The sequence below is a fragment of the Malania oleifera genome, chromosome 3 (assembly GCF_029873635.1).
Source record: "Malania oleifera isolate guangnan ecotype guangnan chromosome 3, ASM2987363v1, whole genome shotgun sequence".
NCBI lineage: Eukaryota > Viridiplantae > Streptophyta > Magnoliopsida > Santalales > Ximeniaceae > Malania > Malania oleifera.
In genome coordinates, this window is record NC_080419.1 from 126,619,606 (window position 1) to 126,638,847 (window position 19,242).

The 19,242-nt window shown below is 36.3% G+C and overlaps 2 protein-coding genes across 7 annotated transcripts in view; both read left to right on the forward strand.

The window, feature by feature from the left end:
• The first annotated feature begins 5,986 nt into the window (after positions 1 to 5,986).
• Positions 5,987 to 15,909, forward strand: LOC131150394 (probable uridine nucleosidase 2). Its single transcript, XM_058101092.1, has 9 exons — positions 5,987 to 6,316; positions 6,433 to 6,548; positions 6,716 to 6,775; positions 12,142 to 12,327; positions 12,419 to 12,523; positions 13,035 to 13,131; positions 14,047 to 14,154; positions 14,246 to 14,381; positions 15,373 to 15,909. Exons 1-9 carry the CDS (start codon positions 6,265 to 6,267, stop codon positions 15,479 to 15,481), a joined length of 969 nt encoding a protein of 322 aa, XP_057957075.1. The 5' UTR covers positions 5,987 to 6,264; the 3' UTR covers positions 15,482 to 15,909.
• Positions 15,910 to 16,826: 917 nt separating this feature from the next.
• The window catches only part of LOC131150395 (inositol 1,3,4-trisphosphate 5/6-kinase 4), a 51,129-nt gene continuing 48,713 nt past the window's right edge, over positions 16,827 to 19,242 (forward strand). For 3 of the 6 annotated variants that reach the window (XM_058101093.1, XM_058101097.1, XM_058101098.1), the window contains exon 1: positions 16,827 to 17,156. In XM_058101093.1, the coding sequence (XP_057957076.1) occupies positions 17,019 to 17,156 (138 nt within the window). In that variant the 5' untranslated portion in view covers positions 16,827 to 17,018. The remainder of the gene's footprint in view (positions 17,157 to 19,242) is intronic. The other 3 variants (XM_058101095.1, XM_058101096.1, XM_058101094.1) reach the window with 2 other exon arrangements.

Here is a 19,242-nt window from a genome sequence, read left to right on the forward strand (position 1 = left end):
TCGTACGAATTTTAAGTATATTTTGTATTATGATTTGTAGGTTTTGGAGTCTCGGTTCGTAGTTTTGAGGACCGTAAAGTTCGTAGTTGGAATTCGGGTTAAGGTAAGGGGATTCTGTTTATATCAGTCCATTTTCAAAATCAGAATCGGTAAGCTTGTAGGCTACAATCGTATGTATGTTATGACTACTTAGTTGGGGAAATCTATTGGGTAAAATTATGGGATTTTCGGGTTACAATTTTTCAGGAAAATTGGGGATTTCGGGTATCATCTCTACCTTGTTTGGGAAACCGTTTGTTTTGTTAAAACTGTATTATTGAGGTGACCGTAATCCATATTTGCATAAACTGTATACTTGAAATTGTAAATGATATGATTTGCCGTAAACCAAATAAGTGTGGTATGTATGGATGTATGTGTTTTGTTCTAGGTATTTGTAAAACAGCTATGTGGCGGCTAATTACCGTACGCTGAAATGTATAGGGACGTGAGTTCCAAAATGATTCCAGGTTTTGTGAAAATCGGCTAGGGGCGGCTAATTACCGTACACCGAAACAGTTATGTGGCGGCTAATTACCTTACGCTGTGTTATGGATCGGTTAACTACCGTAGGTAAGAGTGTCCGGCTCTATATTCGAGGGTGTGAAATATCATCAGTCTAATTTCGGTTGGTCACCGAAGTGGTGTGAGCTATATGCTACATCATATGTTGCAAGTGGGCCTAGGTCATCGTAGCGTAGTTGTGTATATGACAATGTAATCGTGGTGAGACTAGGTGACCTTTGTGTAGTTGCGTATGTAGCAATGGATTCACTATTGGGCCTGAGTCATAGATCTTCGTAGTTGCATATGGCAATGTAATTGCTGTGAGACTAGGTGACCTTGTGTAGTTGCGTATGAAGCAATGGATTCACCATTGGGCCTTGATCGTCACAGCGTAGTTGCATATGTAGCAATGTAATTGCTGTGAGACGAGGTGACCTGGTGTAGTTGTGAACTAGTGTGACGACACTAATCGTATGTATGTGTGTATGTTGGGTATTGTATAAACTAGAATGATTTTATGAAAATACTGGAACTGTATGTATTTGTATGAAACTGTACGAATTGTTTCAAACTATATCGTATGTATAGTGTTATGAAGTATGTAAAATGACACTGGTATGCCACACACTGATATAAATTGTTTTCTTCCTTACTGAGAGATGTCTCACCCCGAATGTACGTACAATATTTTCAGGGCCTTCAAGTAGCGGTAAGTAGCATCCTAGCGTTCGGAAGCAAGGGGTGTTGTAGCTACTACTAGTACCTTTAGGTACGAGTTTTGGGTATCCAGGTTGTCGGGATGGTTTTTGTAGACACTTGGGGTATGTTTGTATATTGGGAATGTATATCCTAGTTCGTGTAGACTTTGGTATGATACTGTTATTATATAAAAGACGGTATTCCGCTGCGTATCTGATGAGTATGGATTGATATGTGTTTGTATATAGGGCAATCGTGTACCCCACGGGGTCGGACCCTCTTATTTGTGTGGTATCATATATATTTTAATTGATACAGAGACAGGTTAGGTTCCTAAATTCACCCCCGGGTCCCATTTTCAAGTTCGGGGCGTGACAATAAGGAACAAAATGAACTTATGAATCTTGCAATGGAAATGCAAAAAGATTCACAAGCTAAATTTTGAAAACACATGACTGTTTAGGACCTATTGGGCATTTTCCAATTTGTTTAAAGAAAATAAATGACATTTTAACGTTGATATTTTGACCAACCCGAGAGTTTCGGTCAACTGGCAAAGGTGCCGGTCGGCTAGCCTCTGTATAAAATTCAAATTTCAAAGTGGGTTTGGTTGACCTAGGGAGGTGTTAGTTGGTTGACCTTGGGTGATTCCCAAAATGTCCGAGAAATAGTCGACTAAGCCAAAGGAGCGGTCAGCTGGGCTCAAGGGTCGGTTGGCCAAGCCCTTTTTGTTCTAAGATGGTTGGTCAATCGAGCTTTGAATATAGCCCAAAAACAAAGGGCCGCTTGGCTTAGTTCATGATCCGATTGGCCTGACCAACAGTCGGTCGGTTGAGCTCTATTAATTTACCCTTTTGTCCTGACCAGTCAGCTGGGGCACTAATTATGTGAAAGGATTGGTCAGCTAGGCTTTAGTAAAACAAGCCTAAGTGTGAAGGTCAGTCGACTGAGCATATTAGAACATTAAGGGGTCGGTTGACCGAGCCTAGTTAAAAATGTAATTTTGGCCCTATTTTTTACAGTAAAAATATTTTAAAACATTTGTAAGATTAAGGCAATTTTGAAAAAGGTTTTGTATGAAAAGTTAGGTCCCCTAAGGTCAGTCTATGGTCCTTTTTGAGCTTAGCATCATATCATGCATAGACATGCATTATTACAAACCAAATATAAAACTAAATGCAATTTACAATCAAAGTCTTCTTGTAATAATTTGAACTTAAAAAAATAAATAATAATAAAAATAATAAATAAATAAATAAAAGAAAAGGGGAAATCAAATAAAGGGAAAAGGAATTTAAAAAGGGTAACAAGCAGACACTCATCGACGAACTTGATTTTCTCGTTGACAAGTGATTTTCCGAGCCTCGTCGCCGAGTATGTATATTTCGTCGATGAGAAGTTACCGAGAGAGGTTTTCATATTTCTAAATTTCGTCGATGAGCTTTGATTTCGTCCATGAACGGTGTTCTTGGGCTCGTTGATGAGTCTAATTGTCTTGTCAATGAGGCCAAATGGCAAGTTGCCTATAAATGGGCAAAAATCAGAATTTCAGCGAAATAATTCATTTCTCTTCTATTTCTCTCTCTAAAATTCAGCCCCTTTGCCTTTTTTTTTTTTTTTTATGATTTCGACTCCATTTTTCCTTGGTTCGATGATCAGAAGTTACTACATTGATCCTGTGGAAATTCTCTACAACTTAGTCGGAATAGAATTTTAGTTTGAGGAGTTTTGGAATCATCCCAAAATCAGGGTAAGTAGGATATTTTAAGCTATATTGTTAATATGAAATGTATAGGCCCTACGGAGTGATAAAATAGAATTTTTTTTGAAATTTTGGCTAATAAAATTGGGTTTTTTTGAATTAGGGTTCGGGTGAGTATCGTCGACATTGTTTTGGGGTTTTCGTAGGCATAATTTAGAAGAACAAGTAAGGGGAATTTATTATAGTACGATTTTTATTAAAGTTTAAACTGGTTACTTTGAAAATATAAAAAATACATATCTTTAGGTATAATTTATTTGAATAGTTGAACATTTGGGAAAATAATGTTTTGATGTATATATATATGGAAAAGAAATTGTGTGGCAGGAATACAATTTTCAAAAATTTAACTGGCTGATGTGAGTATAGAATGATGAAATTACTCTTGATTTGTGAACTACTGGTTAGCTGTGAGTACAATTTATGGTGAATATTGAATGTTGTGAATTTGACTGCTTGAGATGGCTTCATGATAAATAATGTGAGTTGTGTGTATGAAATTTTTGTGTGGTTATTAGTATGTGTCACAATAAAACGTTAGCAGGCCTGAGGAGTTCGTTATATTGCCTAGATGTAATCACGGTATACATTGGCAGGCCTGAGGAGTTTGTATATTGTCATTATATAATGGGGTAGAGCATTGGCGGGCTTGAGGTGGTTGTTCTACTGATATACTACAGGTAGGTCATAGGGATTTGTACTGGTGGTTAGTGGTGCCTGTGTGGGCCACGATGTGATATGTATGACGATTGTCCTGTGTGGACCAGTCCTGTGTGTACCATGTGATGATGATTGTCTTGTGTGGACCATGTGATGATGAGTGTCCTGTGTGGACCATGTGATGATGTTTGTCCTATGTGGACCAGTCCCGTGTGGATCATGTGTTGATATTTGTTTTGTATGGATGAGAGTCCTGTGTGGACAGTATGTTTATGTGGAATGTGATTTAATAAGATGAATGATAATAATAATTTAATTATATGTATATATGACAAGGTAAAACTTTTTGCCAAAAGCTTGATGAAAAAGGTGAGTGCTCTGATATTTTCAGTTTGATATCAGAGCAAAGGGAAGTTACTTGTATGGGCGGGTAATCTTCCCTATTCTTGGAGGCTTTGTCTATATACATAACCTGAGGGCTTGCCAAATAAGGTGAGTGCCCTGATACTAGCATTAGAGTAGTGAGAAGCTACTTGTATGAGCTGGTAATCTTCCCTATTCTTGGATTTTATTATTAAAAATAATTATGAATGTGAGTATGGAATTAGGATCAGAACTTGTACATATTAAATGTGAGTATGAATTCAAAGATTTATGTTGATATTAATGATGATTGGCAAACGATAGTATATTTTGTAATATTTAAACACTCTGCCACACATTGCCATGATTTGTTCTTCCTTATTGAGATGTGTCTCACCCTAGTGGATGATATGTTTTTAGGTCCATCAAGAGATCGGGCTTAGGACTCTGGCAAGATAGTATTTTTGGTAAATTTGGGAAGTCTGTAAAAACAGTTTATGTAAGTTTATGTTTTTTTTTAAATATCAATATGTAATATAAACGAATGGTGGTGAATGTTTATGTATATAGGTTGATTCTAGTATTTGAATTTGAGGTTATACGATTTTATTACGCTGCATAATTGTGGTGTATGGTATTAGAAGCAAGTGAATGTAACACGTGACCTTCGGACCCCACTTGGCGGGTTCGGGGCGTTATGTGTTATCTAAATTATAAGTTTATTCAAATGCTAAGTACAGATATAAGATACAAGTGTTTTGTCAGCATCAAAATAGGGATCAGACTCAAAAAGTCAACAAAAAGCTTCCATTATTGCCACTGCAGAGAATAAATTTTCTTCTAACGGTAAGAGATGTTAATTTATGTGGAAAATTAGTAGCTCTAGGATATGTCTATATAAGCATAGCAGGATATATGATATTGAATTTTCCTAGGCATTTTATTAAGCGCTTGAAGCTTTTATTGAGCAAATATCTCAACATAGTGAATCTTAGATAAGAGGTAGATAATTCCTATGTTAAGATAATCTCTCTCTGAATTACTTTGATATTATTTTCTTGCTTAGCATCCAAATGATGAGTCATGAATTCCTTGGCAAAGGATGCTCATTAGGTTGAGTATAGCTCGAGAGCTATTTTTCAATCAAAAGTAGAATTTTTCCATAAAGAGTTCATGCTTGTGATTGAAGGATGATAAGTGTGTCCTTACTTTTTGGCAATGAGCATTTTAAGAGAATACTAAGTTTTATTTGAACAATGTTCTTGGTAATAGGAGACATGTTCTCCTAATTCGCCATTAATGGGAAGGTACCCTTAAAAACTAAAAATATGCTCACAATTTGAGTAAGAAAATGACATTACTCTTTTTTTTACCAAATTGATCCTGATTTGGTAAGTCTTTCCTTTTGGAAGAGAATGTTTTTTCGTTAATAATGGTTAAGAAAATTTCCCATAGGTCAAGCATAGAGGGAATACTATATCTTGAGTCAATATAGATGAAAATAAGAATTCCTAGTCGATACTTCTAATTGATCTTGATGAGATATCTTTTGGTAAGCAGTAGTAGACTATTGCTAGAAAGTTTTTACTAGTAGGGTTTTGTTGTATTATTTGTGATGACTAAATTCTCGTCCTAGTCCAATTATGGGTTGTTTTTCTTGTTTTTGGTGTGGTTGTTGTCACATTTTCAATAGGAGGTAAAAAATAGTAGAAACATTTTAAAAATCAAATTGCAATTAATTTACCATTTGAAACACCTTGGATTACCAAAAGATTAAGAAAAAGTGGCCTTGTGTATTGGAAAAAAGGGAGATAAATAATTATGTACTTATTTTTATTTTTGCCAAATTATTTGAAGACGTGAATTAATTTGTAAAATATAATATTATATATTTATTTTTAAATTTTAAGAAATATTTATTATTTAAAAATGTATACAATTTGAAGGGCAAAGGAGAATTTGGGGAATATCGGTGATGAAAAAAATGATTGAAAACTATGTTGGGTTTGTGTAATCAGTTGTAAATTATTGAATATGAAGTATCATATTAATAATAAATTTAATTATTAAAATATGCGTTCGGTAACATTCCAATAATATCTGGTATATTCTCGCATTCGTACGGATGGATTTTAAGCCTACAGCAAGAATGTTATAATCAGGCAACTCAAACCGGCCGGATCCGGTCTGTTACCCCGCCTGTTTGTCCTTGAGCAGCATTACTACGCACGCCGATGACCATGGCAGAACCCAAGAAGATCATAATCGACACTGACCCTGGAATTGGTAATAATCTTCTCTCGCTATCTTTCTCGAATCCCTAATCTTCGATTCAATTCAACTGAAGATCGCTCAATTATTGATGCACTGTATTTATCACGCTCTTCGATCGGTGCTCGCAGATGATGCCATGGCGATATTGGTGGCTTTGCGGTCGCCGGAAGTGGAAGTAATTGGACTCACTACCATATACGGGAATGTCTATACGACTCTTGCCACCCGCAATGCTTTGCATTTGGTAACTCAATTCTTTCTTCCGAAAAAAAAAAAAAAAAAACACAGTTTTGCTCCTCAGATTGGATATGTGTCGATCGAGCTGGTGGTAAATTGTTTTTTTTTTTGGTTTTGTCAAATTGGCCGAGTAGAGTAATAATCAAATGTTGTTTGTTTGTGTATGCTAATTAGATGGAGGTTGCGGGAAGGACTGACATCCCTGTCGCCGAAGGATCTCATGTCACAATCACCGTATGTGCTCTACTATTTACTTCTTCCATTCGATTGAATACATGTGGTAGGGCCTATTCTGTAGACGCATGCGTAAGGTTGTTTCGGCTAAATGAACGATCAAGCTCACAAAGTTGTCACGGAAAATATCAATTGCTGCTATGAGCCTAAGCCGGGAATATAGGTAGCTATAGCATGTGTTAGAGGTTATATATGTCTTTTAGTATTATTATTATTATTGAGTGTGTTAGTATGTTAATTAGTGAGAGTTGGTAAGGATATTATTGTCATTAAAATGTATTTAAATTTATATTATAAATAGAGGGAGAAACCTATCTTCAAGTTAGGTCATTCGTTTTTAATCAAATCTTAACATGGTTGCGTTGGTGTTTCACATGGTTTGTGATTGTTCTGATTATTGATTGTTTGTTCTTGTTTTTGGTGTGGTTGTTGTTTGTGAGTGCTATGATAGCGCTATACCCATCGATGAGTTGTTCACCTCATCCATCGTTGTGTTAGTGCTTCACATAGTTTGTGCTTGTCCCGATTAGTTTTGATTGTTCTTCTTCTTGTTGGTGTGATTGTTGATTTGTGAGTGTTGGGATGGAATCTATGAATCCCAAAAATTTGTTTCCTACATCGCTGTCGCAAATAATGACTCAAAAGTTAGATCGAAAGAACTATGTTCAATGGTCTAAAGCTGTTTGGATTTATTTAGCAGGTGTAGGGAAATCTAACCACTTGCTCCAATTTGAGTCTTTTGACGAAAAGAGAAAAAGACTTGTGGGTTCAGGAAGATGCCTTGATTGTTTCCCTTTTATGGAATTCAATGGAGCCATAGACACAGATGTGTATGCATCTAGATACGTGCAAGGAAATTAGGGATTATCTCAAACTTCTTTACTCCAGTAACATTACATGCATGTATGATTTATCCTAGGAGTACTTTCAGTTACAACAAGAAGATAGGAGCATTGCAGATTATTTTGGTGAGATGAAGCGTATTCATGAGGAGCTTAACGTCATGCAACCTATAACTGCCGATGTTCGCGAGATGCAGAAGCAGAGGGAGTAGATGACAGTTCTTTGTGTTCTAGCAAGCTTGAGACCAGAGTTTGAGGCAGTTCAGTCCTAAATACTTAATAGTGTAGAGCTGCCATCATTTTCTCGTGTCCTTCTTGCTTCCTTTAGCACGCATTCTCCTGTTCTTTCATTTGGCTCTGAGACGACAGCCTTTGCTACACAGAGTGATTCTAGTTCTCTATCAAAGAACCGCAAAAGTTATTGCGGTGGTTCAAGTAGTCGTAGTGGTAGAGATGGATGAGGTAGAGGTACTCCTTGCAAGTGCGCTCATTGTGGACAAAATAATCATGGTATTAAGCAGTGTTGGGATCTTCATGGCAGAACTTCATGTGTTGCCAATGCAACCACCACTGACTTCACACCTTTGGGGTCAACCAATGCAGCCACCAGTGATTTGTCACCTTTGGAGTTGAGTGGGGGGCAACATACTGTTTCTATGTCAGAGGGAGAGTATTCTATGTTCCAACAGTATCAAGCATCACAACAAGATTCTATTCCCATTGCCTCTCTTGCCCAATTCGGTAAGCACATAGTATGCCTGTCATCTAGTACTTCTCGTCCTAGTCCTTAGGTCATAGACTCCGTTGCCTTTTATCAAATCACAGGTATACCTTGCTTTTTCTCTACTCTTCATTATCCTACAAATTTACCGTGTGTTACTCTTGCTAATGGATCCACTACTGCAGTCGAGGGAATTGGGATTGTAAATCCCACTTCTTCTATTTCTCTTCCTTCCGTTTTATATATTCCCAAATTTCCTTTCAATATTATGTCCGTTAACAAAATTACTAAATCCATAAATTGTTTAGTGACATTCTTCCCTGATTTTATGGTTATTTAGGATTTGTAGACAAGGAAGACGATTGGCAGAGGGCGTGAAGCTGGTGGACTCTTATCACTTTTAGCCACTATCTCCTTCTATTGCCCGCGCTACTGCTGCCACACCTTTTCAAATTCATTGTCGCTTGAGTCGTCCTTCATTGGAAAAGTTAAAATGTTCTGTTCTTAGTTTGAATTCTATGTCTAGTCTTGATTGTGAGTCTTGTTAGTTTGGAAAACACCATAATGTTTCTTTCGCTTCCCAAGCTAATAAACATGTTGCAAGCCCTTCTATGTTAGTTCATTCAGATGTATGGGGTTCTAGTAGGATTGTGTCCAAGTTGAGTTTTTGGTACTTTGAAACCTTTGTGAATGATTATTCAAGAATGACTTGGTTATATTTAGTAAAAGACTTTCTGAGTTATTTCATGTATTTTATGCCTTCTGTTCTGAAATATACTCAATTTGGTTTGCTAGTTCGAATACTTCGAAGTGATAAAGCTAAAGAGTTTTTCAGTGCACAATTCACTATTTATATGACTCATTTTGGTATTGTTCATCAATCATCTTGTGCCCACACTTCTTAACAAAATGGGGTTGTAGAGTGAAAAAAGAGACATCTTCTTGAAATCACTAGTACTTTACTTTATCAAATGTATGTACCTAAAGTGTTTTGGAGTGATGCTGTACTTACTGCTTGTTATCTAATCAACAGAATGCCATCCTTTGTTCTTAGTGGTAAAATTCCCTACTTCATTTTCTTTCCTAATTCACCTTTATTTTCTCTTCCTCCTCGTATATTTGTCCTTTGTTCATCAACTATTTCTTGGGGTGGATAAGTTGGATCCTCATGTTATAAAATGTGTCGTTTTGGGCTACTCGTATACTCAAAAGTGATATCGTTGTTATAGTCCTGTGCTGCATCGCTTCTTTGTTTCTGCCAATGTTACCTTCTTTGAGTCTACACCTTATTACACCCAGTCACTGAGTGCTTCCGAGCTCAATGAGTCTCTTCCTTTGCCTAGTTTTCTAGATTTTACGTTGTTGTCCTTGCCCAACCAACCATCTGAGTCTCCATGTAGTTCGAGTCCTTCTCATCGCCTTGATCATCCTAATTTGTAGGTGTATTCATGACGGTGGCTCCAAAGAAGAGAGTCCTCTCTAGCTTCTACTACCATGTTTTTGGTTTCCTCGTCTGATGATCATACTTCTCATGATCTTGATCCTCCTATTGCTGTTTGGGAAGGTAAATGCACATGTACTCAACACCCCATTTCCAACTATGTTTCTTATGACTCCTTACCACCTTCCTATTGTTGTTTTATCACTGCTCTGTCATCTACTACCCTTCCTAAATTTGTTTCGGAAGCCTTAGCCCATTCAGGTTGGAGGGATGCTATGGTTGACGAGATGAATGCTTTACATGACAATGGTACTTGGGACTTGGTACCTCTTCCTTCAGACAAGTCTGTGGTTGGTTGTCGCTTGGTTTACACTATGAAAGTCAACCTTGATGGTTTTGTGGCTCGTCTTATTGTTAAGGCATACACTCAGGTTTATGGTTTGGATTATTCTGATACTTTTTCTCCTGTTGCCAAACTTACATCAGTACGTCTGTTAATCTCCTTGGCTACTACTTGTCATTGGTCTTTGCATCATTTAGATGTAGAAAATACCTTCTTGCATGGTGACCTTGAGCAGGAGGTTTATATGGAGCAACCACCTGGGTTTGTTGCTCAAGGGGAGTTAGGCTTAGTGTGTCGGCTCAAGAAGGATTTATATGGTTTAAAACAATCTTCAAGCATGGTTTGGTCGTTTCAGTGCTATGGTACTTGAGTTTGGTCTTTGACAGTGTGCTGCGGATCATTCTATGTTTTATCGTCATACTTTATCGGACATGATCTTTCTTGTTGTTTATATGGATGATTTTGTTATTACAGGTGATGATGATAAAGGTATTTAGAGTCTCAAACTATTTATACAGACTAAGTTTCAAACTAAATATTTGGGACCGTTGAAATACTTCTTAGATATAGAAGTATCGAGATCTTGTATCGGAACTGCTGTGTCACAAAGGAAGTATGTTCTTGATTTGTTAGATGAAACTAGCTTGTTGGGATCAAAATTGGTTGATACACCCATGAATCTTAACAAGAAGTTAATGCCGGACATGGGTGATTTGCTACCTAATCTTGGACAATGTCGGAGACTTGTTGGAAAGTTGAATTATCTCATAATTACTCGATCAAATATATCTTTTGCAACAAGTGTTGTGAGTCAATTTCTAGATTCTCCAAGGACAAGACATTGGGACACAGTAATTCGCATCTTGAGATATCTCAAAGGTGCACCTGGGAGAGGTCTTTTTATATCATGATCAGGGTCACACTTATATCCATGGATATACAGATGCAGATTGGGCTGGATCGCCTTCTGATCGAAGATCCACCACTGGGTACTATATCTTGGTTGGTGGTAATTTGGTTTTTTGGAAAAGTAAGAAACAAATTGTGGTGGCAAGGTCAAGTGCTAAATCAGAATATAAAGCTATGGCTCACACTATCTGTGAACTTGTTTGGTTAAAGAATATGTTGGAAGAATTGGGTTTTCCGCATTCTCAGCCTATAAAGTTGATATGTGATAATCAAGATGCTCTTCATATTGCCTCCAACCCGGTCTTTCATGAGCGGACAAAGCACATTGAAGTTGATTGCCACTTTTTCGGGAGAAACTTGTGCAAAAGCTCATTACAACCACTTATGTGAAGTCAGGCATGCAGCTTCCTGATTTGTTTACCAAAGCGTTGGAGGTTGCTCGTGTTAGATTCATTTGTAACAAGCTAAGAACTTATGACATTTATGCTCCAGCTTGAGGGGGAGTGTTAGAGGTTATATATGTCTTTTAGTATCATTATTATTGAGTGTGTTAGTATGTTAATTAGTGAGAGTTAGTGAGGGTATTATTGTCATTTGAATATATTTAAATTTGTATTATAAATTGAGGGAGAGACCTATCTTCAAGTTAGGTCATTCATTTTTAATCAAATCTTAACAGTATGGGTAGTATTTTCCTTTTTTGCCAAAAGCTATGGCATTCAATCAATATTATGGAATCAAAAATGTACACCTGAGAATAGTTCTTGCATAGTTATGGGTTAGTTATGAGTTAGTTATTGATGTTCATGGGTTAGTACTTAGTAATAAATAGTTATGAGTTAATTATAATTATGAGTTATAGTACTAACCCATCGAGGTCTGCCCCTTGTCCGGACCCCACATATGCAGGAGCTTTGTGCACCGGGGTTTTTTTTTAAACTTTTTCTTATATTGTTAGTACCTTTGCTATATATTCAATAAACATTTTTGTGAGAATATTTTAGGAGAATAAAAAGTAGACATCAAAATGGAGAAATGGGAGTATATAATTGGCCAGCATGCTTGGATCTCACTGATTGTGAATTCATTTCTATGCTATCCATTTTCAAGGAAGGTACAAAGCTTCGTATTGCTGATTTTGTCCATGGTGCCGATGGACTTGGCAACCAAAACTTTTCTCCACCTAAAGGAAAGCCGATTGACCAATCAGCAGCTGCATTTCTCATTGAGCAAGCAAATCTCTATCCTGGGGAAGTCACTGTGGTGGCATTGGGCCCATTGACAAATGTTGCACTGGTCAGATTCTTGTCCTTTCTGAATGATTCTTTTACATGTATATCACAAGTTGCATATATATCTTCTACAGTGATGTTATTTACTAGTGCAGGCCATTCACCTAGATCCTGCATTTGCCAAAAAGATTGGCCAGATAGTTCTTCTTGGTGGTGCGTTTGCTGTAAATGGCAATGTGAACCCAGCAGCTGAAGCTAATGTAAGTTGATAACACTTTAGAAGGGCATATATGTATTTTTTTCCAATGGATTTCCAAAGTGGGCTCTGTCCTGGGAGTCGAGATGGCTTGAATCTCGGATTGCATGGGATTACTGAATCCCGGACAGGGTTGGCATGCCACTGGGCTCAACCGCAATCAAGGAATTTTATGTGGCCATTACCATGTTGACATATTCCTGAAATGCGTAAAAGTTGAAACAGCAGATGTGGTTAATCTGGCCATGTTACAGTTATGTGGTTCCTTTCTGACCTTCTTAGTTATTGCAATGAACTCGGTAGATTTTAGCACTGAAGGAGAAAAAGAGTCATGTTCTTTGGATGGCATGTTCTAAAAAGTTCATCCACTGCTAAATTTTCACAAACAAAAATGCTTTGATAGTTGAGTTTCCCTCAGTTCACCTACTGGAATAAATTTTGATCCTAATGCCGGTCGCTTTGCTCTCTCTTTTTCTCTCCCTCTGATTGATTTTGTTTTTGGATTGGATGGCCAGATTTTTGGAGATCCAGATGCTGCAGATATCGTATTCACTAGTGGAGCTGACATTTTGGCAGTGGGTATAAATGTCACCCATCAAGTTGTTTTGACAGGTAATCCTTTGGCAATCTTCTGTCTCCCATAGCTTTGGGTTACATTTTTAACATTTTTGTATGAGAACACTCAGTTACATTTCTTTTATCTATTTTATTATCTGCAGTGGCTATATTTTGAAGTCGCAATAGTACTAATGTTAGAAGTGGGAGTCTTTTTTGTTTGTTATTGCATATGGCACTTGGGTTCATATCCTGTGTCGGATTCTAAGAAACCTAATGCTGTTTGTGCTGGTTACCATCCAAGTCAATCAACTATCTAGATGAGTCTTTTTCCAAAATTTATGTGCTGTCAAAAGAGAAATGAGTTAATATTAAACATGGAAAACAATGGTATTGCTAACTAAAAATTAACAGATATTTGTTCCATAAAAATGATATATTTCTTTCTACATGTATATATGTTACTTTCTCTCAGAGAATTAAGGGGTATATTGCTTAGAATCTTTTATACTGGTGATTGTTTTTTTCCCTTCACATATAATTACTTCTGTCAATGAAGTTGCATCATAGTGTTGATTATTTAGTCACTGCCAACTACAAGTCGCTGTGTTGGTCTATAATGTGGTGTTGCTTAGAATCCAGGGCTATAATTCCTATAATAATGTGGGGGCCCATCGTCCTCTCAAAAGTCTCTAGCGTAAAATATCAAACATAATTTAGGGTTGATGATTTCAGCGAAAGTGTGCTGTTGACAAGAGCAGGATCTTGGGAAGGATCATGAAAACAAGTAGCTTCTTGAGGAAAGATCAAACATTATGTAAAATGCAAGAGCTCTAAGTCAGCATTTAGCAGTAGACGTGGCTGCATTTTCACATGCATAGCAATGAACTGAAGCAAATTCCTTTGTGGCATTTGTCATTGTTCCTTCTTGTACTTCAAGTTTGCTTTTTAACCTGTATCCACACATCATAGATGCTGATCGAGACAAATTGGCACAGTCAAGTGGAAAGTTTGCCCAGTACCTGTGTAAGATACTGGATGTGTACTTCTCGTATCATCGTGAGGCATACAACACAAAAGGTTCACCACGTGAATTAGTTGAATTAATTCCAGAGCATTGGTAGTACCATGTTTATATTGATGTGATGACATTAGTTTCAACTTGTTGTAGGTGTTTACCTTCATGATCCAACTGCCCTTCTTGCAGCTGTTAATCCTTCACTGATCACTTACACAGAAGGTGTTGTTAGAGTCCAGACAAATGGCATAACAAGGGGTCTCACATTATTTTTTAACAAACAGAAAAGGTTAGTCTGTTCGCCCATTTTACATCATTCCTTTTATTATGGAGGGCTTTGGAGAATGCATGAAAATGATTCTGCTTGATTTCTAATTTTCTATGCATCTGAAATGTCAAGTTCATTGCATAATGTTCTACTAGGATGGTAACAAGAAGACATAATAAAAGACAATCAGATGATTCTTTAGTTGACAAACACTGATCTGTGTAAGAGATAAGTGCCAAGAAAAACATGTCAAGTTGGAATCAAATAAAGTCCCTTTTTAATGCTCTGAACAGGTAAAACATTGATGATTTCAATTTCATTTGGTCTCTGCTAATGCCTAAGAATATAGACCAACAAAGTGAAGAATGGAATGTTACTCGGCTTATTTTTAATGGTTTGAAGAATGAATCCAAGACCAGAAAATCTAGAAAATGAAACAACTAGGTTCTCCTTGTTCACATGTTGGGTGTTTCATGTCAATATATTCAATTCTACATGTGAATTTAATCACACTTTTGCAGGTTTGCCTAATTGCATATGAATTTTCCGTTTATTTATTATTGCGGTTTGATTTCATTGCATGAAATATCTACAAAACCAAGATCTTAGCCAGTGCAGAAGTGCTGCAATCAAACATTATTGAGCTGAACCCTGATGACCCCAAACTGGAAGAAATTTGCAGCAATTGAAGAATGAATAATGACTTCAATTTTTTGTTATTCACTAAAAAAGACAGCATGCTGTATCATTTCAATCTTAAATCTGTTTTCAATAATCTTTTAAAAGAGAGAGAGAGGATGAAACTTGAAAAAATGCAGGGGGAAGGGAGAATTTAAAATTAATTTCTTTTCTTACTAGTCTCTGTTCTAGTGCCCTCTTGAGTGGCTCCTACTTTTAGTCATCGAGGAGTAAATTCACCTTAAGAGGAGATGTAGACAGATAGTTGGAACCCTTATTTCCTCTGACCTCCTTCCTTTTGTTACTGACATGTTTACTTATCCAAAACAATCAGGTTTGACGAGGTCTCCAAGTGGTGTAATAAACCTACGGTTAAGGTAGCAGTCACGGTTGATGCTTCTGCAGTTGTGAAACTGGTCTTGGATCGACTAATAGACTCATAGACTCCACTCAATACGAGGCCCTTGTTGTGATTTTCAGTTCTCAATGATATGGTACAAAAGCTTGCTCTTCATTGCGAGGCGCTTGTTGTGATTGTCAGTTCTCAATGATATGGTTCAAAAGCTCGCCCTTCATTGCATTAGTGGGGTTGTGCATTTTTAATCACCACAATACTTAAACGGGGTTTAATTTTCCTTGAAACGTGAATTTGTGTTCTTTGTGAATGTAAGAGTTCGCCCCAAGCCCAATGTGGAGGTATTGTGGGTTGGCTGTGGTCTTCATATTTGGTTCATCCACCAATACTAGGTCAGTTAAATGCCTGGTTTTGCTTTCAATTGCTCTGGTGGTAGTCAGTTCTTGGTTAAGCGATGGTCAAGTGTATTTTTTTCTGGGCGCTATTACCGTATTGCCATGTAAACGAATTTAGACACTTCCTTCTGGCTGTTTCTTTCTTAGCCACGCATGGCCCCAAACATAAGCTGAGGATAATTGAACCTTCTAGCCAAGTCACCCAAAATAATGAATATAATTTGAGACTTCAATGTGAGAAGAATCGCCCTTGGTTTCTTTTGAGAGGAATTCTTTCTCAAGGGGGTGAAAATATATTATCAGAAAGGAGACGAATCACTTTTATTATGTCATCTAAATTCAATACATTTCTAATCAAAATAAAACATTCTTTTTTATGTTACCAAATTGATGATGCATTTTGGCCATATTTTGTTTGCAGATGAAATGTAACTTAAAAAAGGTATAAAATGAAAATTTGATTAGAAAGCATTACAAAATCAAGTAATAAATTTTATTTCATTTTCCTTGAAGAATGATATAATAATACAAATCAAAAAACAATATCTTTTATTATAATTAATTGTACATGAATTCAACATTCTCCTTGGGGTGAGCATAATTTAGTTAAAACTGAATTAATTGAGCAAATTCGGACGGTTCAATTTGCTTAAAAAATTATTTGATTTGATTCAATTTTTATTTTCATTGAATTTTGTTTTTCATTTTTCGGTTCGGTTTTCAAATTTAATGTGTTGAGTTAACTGAACAATATATATTATTAATTAATAATTACATATTATATATATTAATTAATAATTATAGATTACAATATTAAAATGTTAATATATATTATAAATGTTAAAATTTATATGTATTATGTAAATTATATATATTAAAATATTAATTTGGTTAAACTCAATTAACCAATTTAATCAAAACGGTTGGATCAGTTTTAGGTTTGATTAATGAGAAATTTTGGTTCCATTCAATTAATAAAATTCTTTAATAAAACATTTTCAATTAATTCAATTAATTAACCAAATTAAAAATAAAAAGAGAGAGAGAGAGGGAGAGAGAGAGAGAGAGAGAGAGAGATTGAAGTTGTTAACCATGATAATTGATAAGCGTTGGAAGGACGCGGGGGACGATCTTCAACGGGCAGCTACTCATAAGCAAGCATAGAAACCAATCACCACTACATTTCTCTATCTGTTCTACTCGGAAAAAGCTCGCGCAGCGAGGGGGTTGATGGTGATGGGGAAAGTAGGAGGAATTATACTGGACGAGTCAGTCGTATTCGGCCGCGATGACGAAAATGGGAACGCCTCTGTTCTTCCTGCCGCCGAGTATCTCCTCCGTAAGCTCCGCCATTCCTCTATCCCTACGGTGATATATCTTCTTTCCTTTTCATTCAGCTTTCTTTCTTTCTTTTCTTTCCTAGCAATTTTTTTCCCTTTTGTTGACATATATTAAATTCTATAAGTTTTTACTGCTTAGAATTTGTTCTCGTTTTTGAAAATGCATTGATTATCATCGTTTATGGTAGTTGTATGTGTGATGGTTCAGCATTTAAAAAATTATGAATGTGCGGATTAGAATAAGATTCCATTCGCGAATCTTTGGCCATTCATCACTGATGATGGAATTGGATAATGTCAAAAGAAAATGTGTGGTTACCGCTTGTATTTTTTCCCCTCATTTTCTAAATTTTTTTAAAAAAATCTGGAATGCCAATGTATAATATTGGAAAAGTTGGTAACAATGAGATGTTTAACCAGGTTTTCTTGGGGCTATGCCTCATCAATGAGATTGCCTTTCTTATTGGTACACTGTTTGGTGTGTGGTAATTACCAAAGTTATATAAATGCCAATCCTTATCTTCAACAATCCCCACTCTTGTAATATTTTGAAACAATAAGAAATATTTCTTAAAAGAGAAAGAATATACAGGAGAATAGAAGTCCTCCTATGATGAAATAGAAACCCAGAAAAAAATAAAGAGAAAACAAAATCAAAATAATAGAACTTGGCAATCCTGCTGGAAATGGCCCAAAACAACCAGCTGCAAAAGACCAAAGTGAAGCCATAAAACATATGCTAACCCAAAACAAGGGTAATCTGATTAATGTCATTGTCAACCTCTTAGTAGTAAAAAACACATGCATTGCTTTTCAACTAAATCCCCTAAAAAGTGTAAAAACTGCACATCTCCATAGACCACTAGCATCTTTACTCCTACCAAAACCTCTAAAGGAAGTAGCCAAGAATCTTCCACCGACTTTGGCAGGCTCATTTCTCTTCAAGTAATCCACACAATATATTCCGCATACCCCAAGGGTCTGTTTGGATCAAAGATTTTGTTTGAGAAAAGGAAAGGAAAGGAAAATAAAATAAGAAGGAAGTTAATTTCCTACTTTATTTTCTCTCTATGTCAAGTAATATTAAAAATAAAAAAATTATGCTAATATGATTAAAAGTTAAGGAAATCAAATATTAATAATGTGTAAAATCTAAATTTTATTCACTTGTTTAGCATATTTTATATTTTCTTTCCCACTTTCCTTCGAATTTTCTCTTTCTTTCCCTAATATTTTCCAAGATCCAAATGGACCCCAAGTAAATGAATGTTGTAGGAAGAGATTATGTTTTGAACTATTAAGGCGTGAAGTACAAACATTTGGTATAGTACCTTGAAAGGCTTCTTACTAAGAACAGTCATCTAGATGAATGCCTTAATCTCAATGGGGACTTTTGCCTTCCAAATACTATGATTAATTGAGACAATTTGATCCAAACAAACAGTCAAATCTAGGTTTACAAGAAAAAGAATCTAAGGAATCCAAAAACCCACACCCAAACATCCCTTCCTACTGAAAGAAAATCTGCGACCAAGAAAGCTAAGAAGAGAGCTCCTCCACCTCCCTATCATTTAAATTTCTATGAAAATAAATCAATATCCCTCAACAATATATCCTCCCAAAAAGTGAACATGAGAACCATCACACCATTTATATTTGGTAGAAGGGATGAAAAAAGGGTAAATCTGCAAAATAAAACTCCAAGGCCTCTTAGAATAACATCTAATACCCATATTCGCATCCCAACCATCCTCTTACAAGCCCAATTCACTTTTAACTTTGTGCTGAAGATAGTTCACCTCTGAGGGGAATGTATATAACCAATTACCCATAAAAAAAAATTGCGCTCTTAGATACCAACTTACTGAGACAACCCCCCTCCCCTCCCACCTTAGATCTGCAAAAAACACTTAGCCACAATACCATGCTGCACCCAGATAAAGGAGCTAGATACTATCTCAAATTAATAGCTGCGATCTTCCTTAAATTAATTTTTAACCCAAATATCTCTAAAAAATCTGTTGGATCCTGAGAACATAGAAGGCAGACTCTATTTGAGCTAAGAAAAAGAATATTATCATCTGCAAAACATAAGTGGACACTACTTCCCCCTC